Genomic DNA, 18,648 nt, shown 5'->3' with positions numbered 1-18,648 from the left:
TTTATATTATTGCACAATCAAGGAGACCTTTCACTGAGTTGGATATGTAGCATTCATTCAATAAATCGGAATGAATAAAAGCCCTTGCCTGTTCCTTTCCCAGCCCCAAAGTAGTGAAATGGGAACAACTTAATTAATACAGAAAATGTACCTGGTTAAAAAGCCATGTTAAGAGAAAGTATTTTTAAAAAAGACTAGGCTATTGCTGCAGGAGCTCTGAATTGTGCTCTCTTCGCAGCGCAGAGCTGTGTCTTGGGGGGGACCCGTGGATAGGCTGATGGTTCTGGGTAGTTGGGAGGCTTCTCAGGCCCCCCTGCCATCCATCACGGAGCAGTACTCACCTGTCCCAGAGGACATCTGTAATTACTACAACTAATGTTAAAGTTTGATTAATAGCTGTTAGTGTTTATCAGATACTTCCACAGGGATCATGTCATTACTCTCGATACCTCTATGACGTGAATAATGGCCCACTTTATAAATGAAGAGACCAAGGCTCAGGTTAACTGACTTGCCCAAAGTTATATATGGTTTTAAGTAGTGAAAAGGGGAATCTTAACCCAGATCTTCTACCGTGGCTGGTCTTAGTTTTACTCTCACATATAGTCTGAGCTTTAGAATCAGGCCATCAGTTTAAGTGCAGGATTCTACCCTGGCAGAGATTCTACCGTAGGCACAGGGCTGGGAGGGAGGAGGTCGCTGGGAAAGAAGCCCAAGTTGTGGCCTGTGTGTGCCTGTACTGCCGAAAGATGCGGTAGAAGGTCTCCCCCCCCAGATCATGAAGTACGCGGAGCAGAGGGTCCCGACGCTGAATGAGTACTGCGTGGTGTGTGACGAGCAGCACGTCTTCCAGAATGGGTCCATGCTCAAGGTACACGTCCTGCTCTGCCCCAGGGCGCGCCTCCTTAGCCCACCTTTATTGTTTTCTTCCTGGGTCTCGCAAAGACAGAATTCTGTCCATACTCTCTGAGACTCTTAGAAATAACTGTTTGTCTCAGAAAACAACTCTCAGCACTCCTATTTGGAAAGATGAGGCTATGTGAATATTTTGAAGATATAATCCCCACTCAATATTTAAAAATGGTTCAGATATTGACCAAGATGACTGGATAAGATGCAGTCCGTGAGCACTCCAAGTCTAGGTGGGTAGCAGACACGTCACTCCAAGTGTATAGGAGAGATATGAGCAGGATTGTAGACGCTCAGACAAGAGAGCATCTTAACTCCCTGAGGAGGTCATGGAAGGCTTCCTGGAGGAGACAGCATTATTTCTGAAAGGCATTTGAATTAGACTTCACTTACTTATTGTCTTTACCTGGCAGAGGGCCCCACATTCCTACCCATTCTAGAGTTGTCTGAGGTCAACCCCTTCTTACTGCACACCCCTTACCACCACTGTCTGCTTAATCTATCCATGTAGCCAGCCGTCTGTACTCGTGAACTGTGCGTTTTCTCCTTCTACACACTGGGAGTCATGTCTGGAGCTGCAGAGGAGGTGGCCACTGGAGCAGAGGTACAGAGAGCGAAAAGCTGTGGGAACTGGGATCGAGAAAACCTGGGGAAGCTAGCAGTTTTCACACCTCAGAATTTAACCTCCAGGAATGCTTTCATATGTAAAGATACTCACAATAGTATTGTTTGTAATTGTAAAAAAAAAACCAAAAAAAACCACGATACAACTATTAGGTTGGTGCAAAAGTGGTTGCAGTTTTTCAGTTGTTTTTAACCTTTCAAACTGCAATTACTTTTGCACCAAACTAATACATCTGTAGGGTGTCCATTTAAAGAAATGATGGTATGTCCTTACAGTAGAAATACTATGCAACTATTATTTATAGATAGAAAATTATAACATGTAAGAAAATATACCAGTATGCATAGTACAATTTGTTAAATTGGTACATAACAAAATAACTATTTCCATAGGAAAAAATATCTGGAAGGATATACATCAAACTTACTAGTAGTTACCTATGACGAAAGAGATTTGTTTGGGGGCAGAGGGATGATTTTTATCTTTGCTTTCATCACTTTTTAATTCATTGTTGCTTGAATTTTTATAAAGAGTTTATATTATTTCTAATGAAAACAAACCATAAACATTTGCTTTTGAAAAGAACAGCAGAGAAATGTGCTGAGACTCCAGAGGGCAGACCCTGTCCTGGATCCTGCGTGCCTCCCAGCCCTGGGCAGTCACTTAGCTCTGCCCTCTTTCTCTCCTTGCCCCTAAGGTGGTGGATCTGCTGGTGGCCATGTGTAGGGCAGCTTTGGAGTCCCCAAGAAAGAGCATCATCTTTGAGCCTTATCCCTCTGTGGTGGACCCCACTGATCCCAAGACCCTGGCCTTTAACCCTAAGGTACAGTCGCTGGGAAGGAAGGTCAGGGCTAATGAACAGGAACAGGAAATGATAGTGGAGACCACGGGCCATCATTCTCATGGACACAGCAGCTTGGAGTAAGGTCAGAGGAAGTGAAACACTTGTTTCTTGGGAACTCTTGAACCCTAAGCTTTAGCTGTTTTGGTGAATAAATAACTGAGTTTGTCAGAAGAAGGGGAGAAAGATTAAAATTAGTTATGTCACGAAAGAAAAGAATGCAGATTTTGGAGCCAGACAGACCTGGAGTGTACATGAGACTTTGTTGTCCCGAGCTGAATGTTGTCAGCAAGTCACTTAAGCTTTGTGAACCTCAACTTCCTTATCTGTAAAAAGAGGTAATGTCTACCTTGTGGATTGTTATAAAAATGAGGGATAATGTATGTAAAGTACTGCATTGCTCAGGGTTCTCCAGAGAAACAGAACCCGTAAGAGATAGGTATACAGAAAGAGATTTGTTACAAGGATTTAGCTCCTCAGTGTGGAGGCTGCGATGTCCCAGGATCTGCAGTCAGTAAGCTGGAGACCCAGGAGAGTCAAAGGTGTAAGTTCCAGTCCAAAAGCTGGCGGTCTCCGGATCCAAGTCCAAAGGCAGGAAAAGACCAGTGTCCCAGATTCAGGAAGTCTGGCAGGAGAAGTTTCCTCTCACTCTGCCTTTTTGTTCTTTTCAGGCCTTCAACTGATTGGTTGAGGCCCACCCAAATTAGGGAGGGTCATGTGCTTTACTCCATCTAAGATTTAAAGGTTAATGTCTTCCAGAAGCACTTCAGAGACACACCCCAATGGCCCAGTCAGATTGACAGTGAGCCACTGACAAAATTAACCAGCACAGCAGCCAGCACAGCTGTCCTTGTTGTGTAGTGCGTACTGTCCAGCTTCTTTACACGCGCTGCGTAAGCCTCAGAGCGTCCCTACGAGGGCAGTGGGGGTTTTTATCTTCATTTACACTCAGGGAGAGTGAGGTGCTGAGAGGTTAAGAAACTTAGCCTATGATTCCCAGCTGGTAAAAGAGAACTAGCGTGATTCCAGTGCTGTCTGACATTAAATCTGTGTTCTTTCCATGACATGCTGCTCGTTCCCTAGCCCTCCTTTTCATCACATTTTACTCTCTTCTCTTCATCTGGTTCTTCTCTTCCCATGAATTCCCCACAGAAGAAGAATTACGAGCGACTTCAGAAAGCTCTGGATAGTGTGATGTCCATCAGGGAGATGACGCAGGTACTCTGCCCTGGGCCCGTCGCCGTCCTCTGCCTGCGCTGCTCCTGGGCCCTGTGCTGCTTGGAAGTCACGGGAGTGGAGTGAAGACTTAGACAGGCTGCTCAGATTTCTCAGTGTTTTCTCAGTCTTCCCCGTCAGTTTCTGTGTTCTAGCTCTGTTACTCCTCTTTCTCTCTCCTAATGTCTCTCTTAACCTTTACCTTCGCTGTGAATTTCTTCACAAGTTCGTATGTAATGTTTTCCCCGTAATTCTCAGGGAATTAGAGAAGTGAGGGAAAGACATCTGCTCAGGGTTGGGAGGCTGAGGAGGGGGGCTTGGAGGTCAGGAAGTAGACCCGGGGCCTTCATCTTCTGTCCTTCCAGGGGTGGGGCAGCCACATGGAGCAGTGACCATCCTTTGACTCAAGGCTGTCCCTCACCAGACTTCCCCACCCCTCGTCTGCAGTCTCTGCATGAATAGACATTCATTTGTACTCATTTACAGGTGGGCCTCTTCTCAGCAAATCCTATGTATCACAGCTCAGATTAACACATAAGATACACCAAGGAGGGATGATATACTTGTTAGAAGGACTCTGCTTTATGTAAAGTTGTACCACAGGATTCCTTAGCCTGTTCTTTCTGGACATTGATTTTATTTATTTTTTGATTTAAAATTAACTTTTTAGGGCTGTAGGAATTGCATTAAATGAGGGAGACCCACCTGCATGTTGTTTTGTAAGCATCTTCAGTCATTTCCATATTTATTTATGAGTCTTCCCGATCTGACTGGGCTCCTTGGGGGTGGGAACCCCATCTCCTCTTGCCTTTGTGTGGCCGTTAGTACCCACCTTGCCCTGGGCCCTGGGAGTCTGTGGAAATTGGGAGGGCTCCCACCACTCCTGGAAGATAAGCTTATGGCTACTGTCTTACAGGGCTCATATCTGGAAATCAAGAAGCAGATGGACAAGCTGGACCCCCTGGCCCATCCTCTCCTGCAGTGGTATGGATAGAACCCTTCCCCCGGGGGCAGGACAAAGGGACATGGTATTGGAGACGGAGCCTGGACTTCCTCATAGAGGCAGTGTCAGCCTCCTTTCTGAGGTTATAGATATTATGGCAGCTTTTCCTTGGCGTTTTATTGATACACCTGGCCTTGACAAGAACTCAGATCCTGCAGAGAGCTCACAGATTCTGAGATGATGTCTCAACTGCCCTTTAGGGATTTCTTGATTACCAGTAGGTTTTTGAGTGCCCTTTGCATGTAGGACTTAACACCGTTCATTTCAAATAAGCTTCTGTGCATCCAGAGGGTCAGTGTCCCCCTGCGATTCCCTGTCCCTGTCTCAGGGCCTCCCTGGTGATGTAGACTGTCCAGAGCCTGGAGGTGTTGTTATTCCATTCTGGAAAGATTTTTGATCATTCTCTACTGCCCTCCATTCCTTGCCTTCCCTCCCTGCTCTTGATTTCTGCTCTGTTTTCCTGACACAGCTTTTCCATCTCACCTTAGTCAGCCTTTGACATCAGTGCTTTCTCAATGCAACACGCTCCCTCTTTAGTATTATATGAGGAATGACCAGGCAGAGACCATTCAGGAGGACGTGACGAGTACAAAAGCACAAAAAAAACAGACCATATCCACTATAGTAGATAATGCTCCCTTGCTGAGCCCTCAGTGTTTTGTGCCTTTGTTCTCTCCTGTCCCTGAGTTCAGCCTATGCACAGCCCAGTCTATCCCTGAAGCTGCAGGAAGTTTGTTCTAGTTTCTTCTGTTTCTTTCTCCAGCATAAACAGTAACTTTCTGTCCATTCCTCCCCATCCCTGAGAACCTTCAGACTTCCTCTGAGCTCAGGCGGGATTACTCCTGAGGCCCCATTCCAAATTTCTGAATCCCAAGGATCAGTTCTCAGCATCCTAATACAGACCGCTCCTTTCTAGATTTTTATTTTTTTTCAGTTGACCTCTGTGTTCCTTTTTCATCCACTGTTTAACTTCCAGCACCTAGGTGGTCTCTGGTCAGTAGCTTCCCTTTTACATTTCTATGCACAAGCATTACTACCCGTGGGAATGTCCTCATATTATGACCTGGATACTCCCCACAGTTGAGACAGTCCCGGATCCTTGCTTGTCTCCCAGGGGCACAGCAAGGCTGCTGCTGTGTTCAGGATGGCCTAACCACACACTTATGCTGTCCTGCTCCTTTTTCCTCTGTCTTGTCCTAGGATCATTTCCAGCAACAGGTCACACATTGTCAAACTACCTCTCAGCAGGGTAAGTGACTTTCTTCCTCTAAAGTCTGAATTGCTGGTGGGGGCAGGGAGGGCTCCAAAGCAGCCAGCCACCTTGGTCCTAGCCTTGCCTGGTTGGCTCTGTCCATCAACAGCAGTCATTGGGCCTGAGCACATTTCCCTTACTAGGGGTCATTACAGGCCCTGATTTGCTCCCTATCCCCAATCCTTCCCTCCCTGATCTCCATTTCTGCTCTGTTTTCCTGACCCCACCCCACCCTGGGCAGCAGCTGAAGTTCATGCACACCTCACACCAGTTCCTCCTGCTGAGCAGCCCTCCTGCCAAGGAGGCTCGGTTCCGGACCGCCAAGAAGCTCTACGGCAGCACCTTTGCCTTCCAGTGAGGAGGGTGGAGGCGGGAGGGGGTGGGGGAGGCAGCAACTAACGCAGGGCAGTGGGAGGGCAAGTTCATGAGAGGTATATGAGGTTGTGTTACCTGTGTCCATCAACACGTCGGTCAGCAAGTATTTATTGTGCTGGGTGCTGTAGAGGATGAAAAGATCCATGCGATACAGTCTTTACTCTCGGGCTACTGGTAATGTAGTTGAGGAGAAATGACATTTACATATTAAAAAGATGTGGTTGAAGGAACAGATTGGAGGGGATAGATTTGAAAGCTACTTTGAAAGAAATCAGCAACTGGTGCCTAATTGTGGGAGAGGAGAGAGGCAGAGGGAGAGAGATTAAAGGGAACCTCAAGGGAATGGTGGGAACCTTTTCTCAAAATAGACATGAACTTAGGACTGGAAGCCATATTTGGGATCAGTGATAAGTGTATTGAGTTTGAGAAGAATTTAATTTGAAATATAAGAGAATAGGCAAATGAAAATACTGAACCAGCAGTTGAGGATCTAGGATGGGAGTAGCTAAGACACCGCAGAGAGGCTGGGACTAGAAATGAAGACATAGGGTCAGCCACACTCACACCTTGCATGCCTGTGACTGTATCCATGTGCATGTCCATTGCTAGGTCTGTCTGTCCATCTTCATGTCCTGTGTGGGTGAGGATGGGTGGGAATGGCAATCATGGAAGTGCTTCCGGGAACCTCCTACCGTGAGGAGACATGTGTTCTACCCTGCCTTACAGTGGGTCCCACATCGAGAACTGGCATTCGATCCTGCGCAATGGGCTGGTCAATGCATCCTACACCAAACTGCAGGTGAGGCTGTGCCCCTTCCCCTTCTCTCCAACCTCGCCCTGCCCCACTCAGTTTGGGGGAAAGCTACTGTAGAGTGCTCAGCTGGTTTTGCCTCAGCATCCTCAAATGCCGCCTGCCATGTGGCTTCCCTAGGGAGGAAGTTGGAGCTGTGCGTATAGAATGAATGTGGCTGTTGTATATTTGGCCCCAGGCTGTGTGTGTTGGTGGTTTGGGGAATGGGAATTTAGCTGTAGGCAGGAGTACAAATTGCTGATCGCAGCCATTAGGTGAATTACCTGTTAGAACTTTTCAATTTATGTGACTCTTCATTCAGAGAGTTGAAATAGAATTATTTCTTTGCCCTGTGAGACTACTCCAAGGAATGGTTTGTCCCTCTTCCTGGCTACATACTCCGTCATTCCTGGTTTTGGAATCTGCATATATATCCAGGCCTGGGGAGAGGTGCATGGATGCTGAGGGACTGACTCAGTCGCTCTGCCATTCCTCTCTCAAAGGTGTCAATACCTAGTATTTCATAGGAAAGGGTTAACCTGCGTCCAGTTTTCAGCCAATCAGCTTTGCAAGAGTAGATGCCTAGAGTTCTCTGAATGAAAGAGAAGGTAAATGGAGGGACAGGGCTGGATAAGCCTATGGCTGCCTGATATACAGCCCCGGGAGGGCCCAGGCTCATATTGCTCATCCTGGTGTTTCCCTGCAAGCTGCATGGAGCAGCCTATGGCAAAGGCATCTACCTGAGCCCCATCTCCAGTATTTCCTTTGGATACTCAGGTAAGAAACACTCTCCGGCCACCTTGCCTCTGTTTACATTGCATCCATTCTGTGAACACGTGATCTGTGCTGTCTCCTGCTCCATCGTGGGTGCCTGGTCTATACCAGCTCTCTCCCCAGTTACGGACACAGTCTGTCTTTCTCTTCCTGCTCCCATTAGAAGTTTAGATTCTTTACAATAAGGCCAGTTTCCTCCCTTTGTCTTAGTTAGTCGGTTTCTCCATGGGGATGGTTTTAGTCATTGTAGGGGCTAGGCCCTGGAAACAGGTTAGGGAATGACTGAGAGATGAAGCTAGGCTTTCTGTGTACTACATTTTTGGTTGGCAGTACTCTGTCATAAAAAGTTGTGTGTGTGTACATGTGCATGTGAATTTATCTGAATACACTCAAAGGCTTGAGTCCCTTCCATTAGCTTACATTTTTGGAGACATTGTTCTCTTCCCTGTCAACCACCTTTTAAAATGTAGACTGCCATAGTGTGAATTACACACTATGATATTAGTCACATTGAATGCAAGAGAAAGCATTTTACTCCAAAGATAAGGCATGAATGAGGTCCAGATTCTAGTCAGGAGATGAGTCCAGCTCTGTCCTGCTCAGATAATGATTCTGACTTAAAACTTAGTGTTCCAGGTTCATGTCTTAGTTTCTTTTCAGTCATCTTTTGTTCTTGTTCTATATAGTCGCTGTATAAAGGAGAGCCACCATATAGTTGCATGTCTACCATCCGAAGGGGACAGTGCTAGAGTACGTATAGGTTATCATTTAGTATTCTCCAGTAATTATAACTGTTATAAAGGTAAGAAAACTTAGGTCCAGAGGCTCAGAATTAGAAACATCTCTAACGACAAAATAAACCAAAGTAGAAGAAAAGAGATAATATATGTAAGAACCAAAATCAACCAAATAAAAACAGGTACAGTAGATAGGACCAAAAAATCCAAAAGATGATTCTTTTAAAGAACTAAAAAAAAAGATAAAGATGCTTCGACTGATTAAGAAGAAAAAGAACACAATTAGAAAAAGGGAACATACCTACACATATAGCAAAATTGAAAAAGCTAATGGGAGAATTCTGTCACCTTTAGGCCACTACTTTGAAAACTTTGACAAAATGGATAAATTTCTAGAAAAATATAACTTGAAACTGATTCAAGAAAAAGTAGAAAGCCTAAATAGCTCCAAAACTATAAAATACATTGAAATAGTAGTTTAAAAATTCAAACACACATACAAAAACCCACCTAGCTCAGATAGTTTTCATGTAAATCTTAAACCAAACTTTCAAGGAATAAATTATTTCACAATTTTATACAAAATCATCCAGAGAATAGAAAAAGATGGAATCATAAATCATAAAAGAATGTTAAATTTATTAAAACTAGAAACTTCTGTTCATCAGAAGACACCTTAAGAAAGTAAAAAGACAAGCTACAAATCAGGAGATGACATTTTTAACACTGTAAGCACAAAAGATTAGCAATAAAAATGTATTTTAAGGGCCGCGCCGGTGGCTCATGCGGTTAGAGCTCCATGCTCCTAACTCCAAAGGCTGCCGGTTCGATTCCCACATGGGCCAGTGGGCTCTCAACCACAAGGTTGCCGGTTCAACAACTCTGGTCCCGCAAGGGATGGTGGGCTCTTCCCCCTGCAACTGAGATTGAACATAGTGCTTTGAGCAGAGCTGCCTCCCAGATGGCTCATTTGGTTGGAGCGCGTCCTCTCAAACACAAGGTTGCCGGTTCAACTCCCTCAAGGGATGGTGGGCTGTGCCCCCTGCAACTAGCAACAGTAACTGGACCTGGAGCTGAGCTGCACCCTCCACAACTAAGACTGAAAAGACAACAACTTGAAGCTGAACAGCACCCTCCACAACTAAGATTGAAAGGACAACAGCTTGACTTGGAAAAGTCCTGAAAGTACACACTATTCCCCAATAAAGTCCTGTTCCTCTTCTCCAATAAAATCTTAAAAAAAAAAAAAAAAATTCTTACAAATCATTAGGAAAAAGACAACCTAACAGAAAATAGTCAAATGACATGAACAGCCATGTCACTGAAGAAATGACCAAAAGATATGAAAAGTTGCTCAATCACTGTTAATCACGGAAGTAAAATGAGGACCCAAATGACACGTGGATTGGCAAACATTAAGAAATCTGATAACACCGCTGATGGTTCCAGAGATTGTAGATCATGAGGCCCTCTTTTATTGCTGATGGAGATACATGTATACAAGTAAATTGGAAAACAATTTTGTATTTAATTTCATAAAGCTGGGAAATCTCAACTGTTACCCAGCGTTTTCATTCCTGTGTATGTTCACCCAAAGATGTTACATGAATGTTCAAAGCAATACTGTTGCAAGAGCAAACCCTGAAAACAACCTAAAAGCTCATCATCAGGAGAATGGATACATTTTAATATATTCTCATAATGATTTTATTCAGCAATGAAAATGAACAAACAGTGGAACTCAACAACCTGGAAAAATCTTAGTAATATAGTTGAATAAGAAAAGGCAAGCCTTTTTTATATTGTTTAAAAGCCAACAAAATTCAGCATTATTTAGGCGTGCGTGTGTGTGTGTGTGTGTGTGTGTGTGTGTGTGTGTGTGATGAAACAAATTTCAGGATGGTGGTTACCTCCCAAGGAGAGGCAGATAGTTTGAATGGGGTAGCACATTGTTAGATGTAAGTCACTGGTAATGTTTTAGTTGTTGGACTTAGTTCTTAGGTTGGATCTGGTGATATTCGTTGTCCTATTAAATAAATGACAGTGTGTCATGAACCGAATATTACCGTGAATCAACACGGGGTAAATGCCCTATAAATATTTATTGAATGTGTGAATGGATCTTATTCTTCCTGCCTGGGGTCCAAAGTGGGGTGGGGTTGGGGTAGTCTTTCTGGCTTCTTTGTCTAGTTTCCTCAATTTTTATCTTTGTCTCAGCCTGAGCTTCCCTCTAATGAAGCTTATTATTTTCCAAATAGTGAGATTCTTCTGGTCCCACAAATTCTTTCTTCCTACTTTCTCCCTCTCTCCTCTCTCACTGGCCTTTGTTTACCACTAAGTGCCTGAATACCTTTAGTTATAGATGGAGCCAGGAGTCTCTATTGATATCTTTCTTCATCACTTTACTAATTACGTAAAAACATTATATGGTACTATCCTTCTCCTTTTCAAAAAGGTCAATTGATTATAGGTACAAAATACCATAGGATTTTACTATTTAGAGTTACAGATCATCTCGTCCAATCCCATGTTACTTTATAGATGAGAAAGCTAGTACTCAGAGACGTTAAATGACTGGGGTCACAAAGCTATGAGTAGCAGTGCTAAGACGGGAAAGCAGATCGCCTAACTTCTGGGACAGTGTTCTTACCAGTATAAGGACTGACAGGGTGGGCTTTGCTTCAATGACTGACTCTCTGAGGGCCCCACAGACAAATGGGAGTCTCTGTAACGGTGGGTGGGATGTGTGCAAGTATCCAACTAGTATTTGCTCTAGCATTTGGCCAACTATCTTCTTGGATGTTTCCTTCCAACCGATTCTGCTCTGCTTTTCTGTTCTTCCTCAAGGTATCCTTAGCTTGATGGCCTTGGATGCCCCCTGGGGTCGTGTAGACAGCATCCATTTGACTAGCAGAGCCTCCAATGACTTGGTCAGAGCGTGCAGGTTACAATGAGGGCCAGTGAAAAAGGAGATGGTGAACTCCATCTGTTTAGTCCTATTTAGAGACTTGATAAGTATGTACTTTGGACACGAAGCATCTAGAGATCATTCTAGCCACCATATTCTCAGGGTCTGGTCTTAGGAAACTGGGTCAGTATGGACAAGACAGTGTGCGACAGGATTGGAATGGGACAGGATTTGTATCATGATGGCCTCTCTAGGATCAGCCACAGGAGTCAGATTGTTCTGGCCTCCGGGGTAGAACCCAAAGGAGAATTTCACTCAGAATCTTGCTGTAAAATACCCAGGCTGAGAAGGTCATGAGGTTTGGGTGCAGAGCTAAACCTAGTTAAGGCTAATAGAGAAGGTGGGAACAGAGAGGTGGTGAGTGTCCTGTAGGAGGAAATTAGCGGTTCTAGTCTGAGGCTCTGATTGCCCTGAGTTCCGTTCAGGCCATGAATCTCTGACGGGACTTGAGTGTGGGTGCACGATGGACTGACAGCCTGAGCAGTGAAGGCTGTCAGTCCAGGGGTTTCATCCCCCGATTACACCATGGCTATCGCAAGACCAGACACTGACGCAGTGGTTAGTGACAATAGGAAGTTCCAGGGTGGAGTGGGGAAGATAGGGCGCCTGCGTGTGGCCTGCGATGATGGCCTCATGTCCCCTCCATCCATCCCCTTGGTCTCATACACACAGACCTGTGTCCCTGACTGACAAGGCGGGGCTCTGCCAACGCTCAGGAGAGACTGAAGTCCTCAGCACAGGCCAGAGAGAGCTGGCAGGAGGGGCACACAGGCTGATTCGTATCTAAATCAGAGAAATCCAGATGGAGCCTGTAAGTGTTATCAACAGGGTTAGTCAGTGAGAAGTGAGGGTGGTGGATTTATGGGCTTAGATAGGGTGGGAACAAGGGAATTGGCACTGCTTCCTAAAGTCTGGGAAGACTTTCTGAAGGAAGCAGGACTCTTCAGGGTTGTTGTCATTATAGTTATCTGTGGGAAATTCTCCCTCAGCTGCTGCTGTGCTTTCTCCCTCTTCTCTTGAATGGCTCTGGTCAGTGTTTTCTGTAACGCTGAGACTGGAGAAGACCTGACTTGCTCTGCTTGCTTTCTCTCCACTCACTTGACGCAGCCTGGCACTGGATCCTCAGTGTTATGTCACTACTCTCTCGGGCCCCTCCTGCCCGTCTCGTTCGCTTCCTGTTACTTCCCTGTAGAAGCCGTGATTCCCTGATGCTCTCAGGCTGAGCTCCAGTTGTCTTACGGGGTCTACAGGCCTGCCTGACCTGACCCGAGCTCACCTCTCACACGTGCTCTCGGGCCTTTGCCACGGACTGTGCCCCCAACAGGCTCAGGCACCCTGTTTCTCCCTCTGGGTTCCGTCCGGTCACCTCTGCCCAGGTACTGCCCTCCTGTGTAGATTGCTCTAGTCCCGACTTCTCAGTCTGCTCTCACCAGGAAGCCTTCTTCGATCCCCCAGGCGGGGCTGCACCTTTTCCTCCTCCTATAGCTCACAGGGCTCCATATGCTCCCATCACAGCCCTCACCATACTGTGTTGTGATTACTTGTTCTTTGCCTATAACCTCCGCCAGACTACATTTTTTAAGGGCAGATAGCTTGTTTGTTTTACTCTCACCGCTGTGTCGCCGGGTTGTCTACCTCAGTGCCTGGCACTTAGCAGGCTCTTGAGTAAATGTTTGCTAAAGGAATGGGGGAATGAACTGGGTCTGTTGTTCTGTGACAGGAATGGGAAAAGGACAGCACAGGATGCCCTCCAAGGATGAGCTGGTCCAGAGATATAACAGGATGAATACCATCCCCCAGGTATCACTAGTGGCCCTGCTCCAGTGAGGCAGGACTCTTCCCCCGGGCTAGCTGTAGGCTGCAGAGATGGATGAGGAAACAGTGGTGGGAGAGGTGGGTGGTTTGAAGATCATTTGAAGGAATCAGGTACATCCCAAGATGAACACACTTCCAAAGTCACGTGTGGCCTCAGTCAGAAGTATGAAAACAGAGACTGAGTTTAAATGCAGTGACATGAAAATGTAAAGGTGGAAGCTGTGGATTCACCTAGAGTGGTTATGATGGGAAAGCAAAATGGGGGCAGGGGGCGGGCGCGGGAGCCAGGATGTCCCTGACCCCCCCACAACCATCGCCAGCTAAGCCGCCTCTCGGGAATACTATAACAGTCTGCTTGGCTCTGCTCTCTCTTCCAGACCCGATCCATTCAGTCGAGGTTCCTGCAGAGTCGGAATCTAAATTGTATAGCACTTTGTGAAGGTAGGTAGTTCACCCGTCTGTTTTTCTGGGTCCCCAGCCTTTATTTCTGGTGCAACTGTTGGCACACAAGCCAGCGAAGGGTGATGTTGAAGCATCGCACCTTCCCTCCCCTGCCTGGACTGTGACTGAAACGTCCTATTTATAACTTCTGGCCCCTTCCCAGTGATCACGTCGAAGGACCTGCAGAAGCATGGGAACATCTGGGTCTGCCCTGTGTCCGACCATGTCTGCACGCGCTTCTTCTTCGTGTAAGTCGAGGCGGTGCCTTGGGAAAGGCTTGGAGCAGTGAGGGCGGGGGCCTGCCGGCCTGTGATAGTTGGGAGAGCTGGGAGAATGTTGTTTTCCTCGTATTCTCACCGCTGTGTAGCCAAGTCTCTTATCTGAGACTTGTCCCTGGCTCCCTGAGTGGAGGGACACTGGGACTGTCCCTTGGAGGCCGGGGACAGCTATAGATCGGGTCTGGTCAAAGAAAGCCAGATAAGCTGAATCTCTTCCACCCAAACAGCAGCAAGAAAGGGTTTTTTCTTCTGGGGTGGGATGGCCACACCTCCAAAACCAGCTGCACGGGTTGGCATTATCCTGGTACCGCCCCCCCGGTGCTCACACTTGTCGTCTTTGGCAGCTATGAGGATGGGCAGGTGGGCGATGCCAACATTAATACTCAGGACCCCAAGATACAGAAGGAGATCATGCGTGTGGTCGGAACTCAGGTTTACACAAACTGAGGGGGCCCCAGCCCTCGTACCACGCCGTCCCCCTGGATCCATCTGCCCTCATTAAAGGGCTCAGGAGCAGCCGGAGCTGCCCTGAGGAATCGGGCCGTTACCAAGGGGCAGGGAAAGGACGGAAGACGCGGCCTTCCGGGTGGAGACTGACCCAGGAATCTCTCCACGTCTGGATGGCCCAGACTGACTCCCTACCCCCGATTTTCCCAGTTGACTTTACCCCGTTTGTAAATAAAACAATAAAATGGAAGGTGCTGTGGACTGGATATGATCACTGGTCTGACTGGCCTTGGCCAAGCACCTGCCCGAGCCTCCGCCTGGGGTGGGGGTGAGGAGAGTGGACTCTCATGCGGGTTGGAACTGTTTGTTGGGTGGACTGAAAGCTAAGTCCATCTAGTGAGTGTACAGCTCTCAGCATTTTTATCAACGGATTAGGTACGGAAGGGAAACTTAACAGTTACGCAGATGACACAAACTGAGAAGGGTATAGAATACCACTGATTAACTAACTGTTCCTCAAGATTGAAAAGGATCACTGAGCCAAAGCACTTCAGATTTCCTCCCTCTAGAAACTGGGTCAGATCAGGAGGTCTGCTTTCTGCACAAAACCCACCCACTGTCCCTTGCTCTCTGCCTCCTCCCAGCTGTTTTTTTCCTTTGGGATAGGGAGGTGGCAGGGACAGCCCGCAGGTGCAGGAAGTTGGGTTGGTCTCTAACTTGAAATCTATAAAGAGATCCTAAGGAAATGCAGCCTCCCATAATAAAACAAAGTCCACATTCTCCAAGGCGAGCAAGGTGAAGGAAGACAGCTGTTTCTAGGAGATCTAACTGTTCCGGTGAAATCCATCTCCCTGTTGAAATTCCTTCCCATTGCCAACCTCTGCTAGCCTTCCAGGTGTGCTCCATGTACCTAAAACCCTAAGTCAGTTGTAAGAGACAGGTTGGACCTTGAAATAGTAATGAAATAGTTTATGAACTATTAATGAAGAAAACAGGAATATAAGCACAAAAGTTAAAAAGCATTTAAAAAAGCCTGGCTTTTCAAGTGCAGGCAGACCTTGGAGAGACTGTGGGGTTGGTTCCACACCACCCCAATAGAGCAAGACTCACAAGAGAGGCGGCTCATCATCTTTGCTGGTGGAGGGTCTTGCCTTCAAGAGTTTGTAAAAAATACACCCGTGAAGTGCAGTAACATGAAACGTCATAAAACCACGTATGCCTGTGTAGGTCTTTTCATTGTCAGCTTCCTGATTTACTTCTAGCCTGTACTAGACCAGGTATTTTCTTGCATTACCTTCACCCTACTTTGGAGATAACCTTTGCCTGGGTACCTTACTGGCTTTGTAGTTCCTGACTTGCCTTAACTTAGAAGTGCCATTCTTCAGGTCCATCCCCCTAGTTGCTGTTTCTTTAACTTCTGTACCTGATCTTGATCAAGACTACCACATTCTGACTACAGGTCTCCTAAGGCCCTCTGCCCCATTCTGGGTTCAGGTCTAGCAGAAGCTCTCCTCACAAAAATGACCCCGTCAGGGAGGACCCTGGAAGCTTCTCTGTGTAGTGTCCGAGACTGCTAACATCTTTTAGGCCTTACTGGGCAGGTGGGGGGCATTACACTGAGCACTTGAATAATTTGCTAACACTTTGGCTTACTGTGTGCTTCGCATTGTCAGGTTTCTGCATATATTGACTAATGTAATTCTCACAAGGAGCCTATAAAGTGGGTGCATTAGTCCCACTTTGCAGATGAGCAAACAGGCACAGAGGATAGTGATTTGCCAGCAACTGACCGGCAGCCTGATTCCAGAACAGCTGTTCTAGTTCTCTGCTCTGTAGCTCTTCAGATTTCACTAAGGTTTTCATTTAATCCTGACAACTAAAGGTAGAAGGTAGGTTTTCTTTAGGGACCTTAAATAACGTGTCCAGGGTCTCACAGCTGGGTAGTGGCAATCCTGAGTTTTCACCAGAGCTGCCCAACTAGGACCTGAGCTCTGAGCCATTCTTTTACTTCCCCAGAGGTTCTCAAACTGTTCCCACTGACGTTCCAGCAACTGAACCCAGGTGCTTGGTTACTCAAATGGTATTACAACATTTTTGGTCTATTTTCAGAAAATGTTAATGGACTTTTCTCAGCTGTTAAGAAATTATACATTCTCAGCTGCTTAAGAAATTATAAGCATTTCTTATAATTTTTTTTATCAGTGGCAGATGACATAAGTTCTAGTAAATGATGGAACAAGAAGTAATGAACAGGTAGTGTATGTTACCAGAAATATCCAAATACCTGAGCTAGTCTCATGGGTGTCAATTTTTGTTAGAACATTGCATAATGGTCTTTTTTTATGCCAATAAGTGTAATGAAATTACAGCACGTCCTCCAATAACGTCTTTATAATGTTGATAAGATGCCAAGGGAACTTAACTCTTTATATCAATTAACTTATGATAAAATGGGTCCAGTTATGCATTGTTTCACTTAAAGTCACAAAGCTACCATGACACTGAGGACTTACTGAACCCCATTTTGTAGTGTCCCATATAAAAGCAACAGGACTTTGAATCTGAGATGTTTGAGAGCCATACACAATCACATCTGAAAAAATTCAAAATATACCCATATATGGTTGTAAAACAAATCTAATTAAAACCCTATTTAAAAAAAAAAAAGAACACCCTATGACAAGAATGCCTCCATTGCAGAGAAACTTGCAGGGCTTCTGGAGAGGAATTCTCCCACAGCCTGCAGAGGGATTTGGGAGCCCCTTTCCCTCACCCAGGCCTGGCTGGCTACCTTGGAGGTGGGGAGGTGGGGCCTGTGAAAGCCAGGTCTGAGCAAGAGATCATCCTCCTTCAGAGGCCAAAGCTATTACACATCCTGCACGCAGAGGTTGCCAGTGGCCTCTTTTCATATAGTCCCAGGCTCAAGCAGCCTTACGGCATTTAGACCTGGACATGCTTCCTTAGGGCTACGGTCAGGGCCAGGAAAAGAACTATTTACCTCACAATTTGTTCCAGGTGGAGAGTAGATGGCTGTGATTTCTGGATTGAGAACACAAAAACCCCAGAGAGTTTAACTTTCTGCTTCTCTCTGATGGTAATTTTCCATCCATGCAGGGTGTGGCCTTGACTCATTTGTGGGGAGGATGTGGCCATCCATAGGGGAAGAGCCTTCTGCTTGATTCTGCCTTTCAGACTGGCCAGTGGGGAGAGAGAGAAAAGAGTCTGGTGCTGAGTCATTATTGGGTTACTTACCAGCTTACTTACAGGATGGATTCTAAGATGGAGGTTTGGAAGTTGTCTCAGCTTCTGGGCCCAATTTGGGAGTGGTGGCAAGGAATTCATGAGTCACAATTCCCCAGAGTCCTCCTCCCCCAGAAAGGATGGGAATAAAGTAGGCTTCAATTCATTCGAAGGGGCATCATTCTCTCTGGAGGACAGGACTTTCCGTAAGTATTTCAGAACCCCCCTGCAATGGGGCCAAACATGCCACCCTTTAAGTTAAAGCATTGCCCACCAACATTATCTAGGACAGAGACCAGAGTGTCCTCAGTCCTAGCCATCCTTTCCGGAATAAGTGGGTCAGATTAGCTGGTAGCCAGTGAGCACAGAGGGGGAGACTGGAAGCATGTTGCCAAGGAAAAAGCAGACTGGTGAACTGCATGCAGCAAGAGGACTTCCGGCGAAGGGGGCACTTGACCCATTACTCACCGATGCCTTTCTTGGTGGTCTTCCAAATCTTGATGACTTTTGAGGGATAAGATCTGCTTACATTTGCATCTTAAGGAGCCTGAACTCTGGCTACACTTGTAGGGAAAAGGGAGAAAGCATAGGGCCTCAAAGGGAGGGTTTGGCGGGCAGGATTAACCCACGCTAGGGAGGCTTTTCTTGGGAGCCCTAGCAGTCCTGAGCTAGAGAAAGATTGCTGGAGGTCCCATCAGCTGATAGAGACCCTGGCTGAGGTTGTACTTCCTCTGGAATGAATAAGGAGTCCTCAAGCTTCTTCCCTCTTCCAAGTGCTGGTGGGGCATTTCTTCAGGAGGGGGGACCTAGATACACAGTTGCATTCAGAAAACATTCTTCACTGTTCCCTTTCCCTGGAATGGCCTTCCCATACCCATCTCTATCCTAACCAACCCTCCATGTCTCCTCCATGAAACCCTCCCTTTCCCACACAGATA

The 18,648-nt window shown here is 46.2% G+C and overlaps 1 protein-coding gene and 1 long non-coding RNA gene across 8 annotated transcripts in view; one reads left to right on the top strand and one right to left on the bottom strand.

The window, feature by feature from the left end:
- PARP6 (poly(ADP-ribose) polymerase family member 6) overlaps positions 1-14,750 on the top strand; it is a 27,278-nt gene extending 12,528 nt beyond the window's left edge. For 4 of the 7 annotated variants that reach the window (XM_033108848.1, XM_033108849.1, XM_033108851.1 and 1 more), the window contains exons 12-24: positions 776-871; positions 1,421-1,513; positions 2,232-2,357; positions 3,528-3,593; positions 4,507-4,574; positions 5,794-5,842; positions 6,087-6,199; positions 6,947-7,019; positions 7,718-7,787; positions 13,210-13,289; positions 13,682-13,745; positions 13,909-13,993; positions 14,368-14,750. In XM_033108848.1, the coding sequence (XP_032964739.1) occupies positions 776-871; positions 1,421-1,513; positions 2,232-2,357; positions 3,528-3,593; positions 4,507-4,574; positions 5,794-5,842; positions 6,087-6,199; positions 6,947-7,019; positions 7,718-7,787; positions 13,210-13,289; positions 13,682-13,745; positions 13,909-13,993; positions 14,368-14,470 (1,086 nt within the window). In that variant the 3' untranslated portion in view covers positions 14,471-14,750. Of the gene's footprint in view, positions 1-775; positions 872-1,420; positions 1,514-2,231; positions 2,358-3,527; positions 3,594-4,506; positions 4,575-5,793; positions 5,843-6,086; positions 6,200-6,946; positions 7,020-7,717; positions 7,788-13,209; positions 13,290-13,681; positions 13,746-13,908; positions 13,994-14,367 lie in introns of those variants that run through there. The other 3 variants (XM_033108850.1, XM_033108852.1, XR_004423248.1) reach the window with 3 other exon arrangements.
- Positions 9,101-18,648, bottom strand: LOC117023737 (uncharacterized). The gene is made up of 3 exons (XR_004423249.1): positions 18,179-18,648; positions 17,469-17,663; positions 9,101-9,441 (listed from the first exon to the last, which is right to left on the bottom strand). It is a non-coding gene; the product is annotated as an uncharacterized LOC117023737 (long non-coding RNA).

This window comes from Rhinolophus ferrumequinum, chromosome 6 (genome assembly GCF_004115265.2).
Source record: "Rhinolophus ferrumequinum isolate MPI-CBG mRhiFer1 chromosome 6, mRhiFer1_v1.p, whole genome shotgun sequence".
NCBI classification, from domain to species: Eukaryota; Metazoa; Chordata; class Mammalia; order Chiroptera; family Rhinolophidae; genus Rhinolophus; species Rhinolophus ferrumequinum.
The sequence above is the reverse complement of the archived record's forward strand: the minus strand, read 5'-3'. Positions and strand labels throughout refer to the sequence as shown.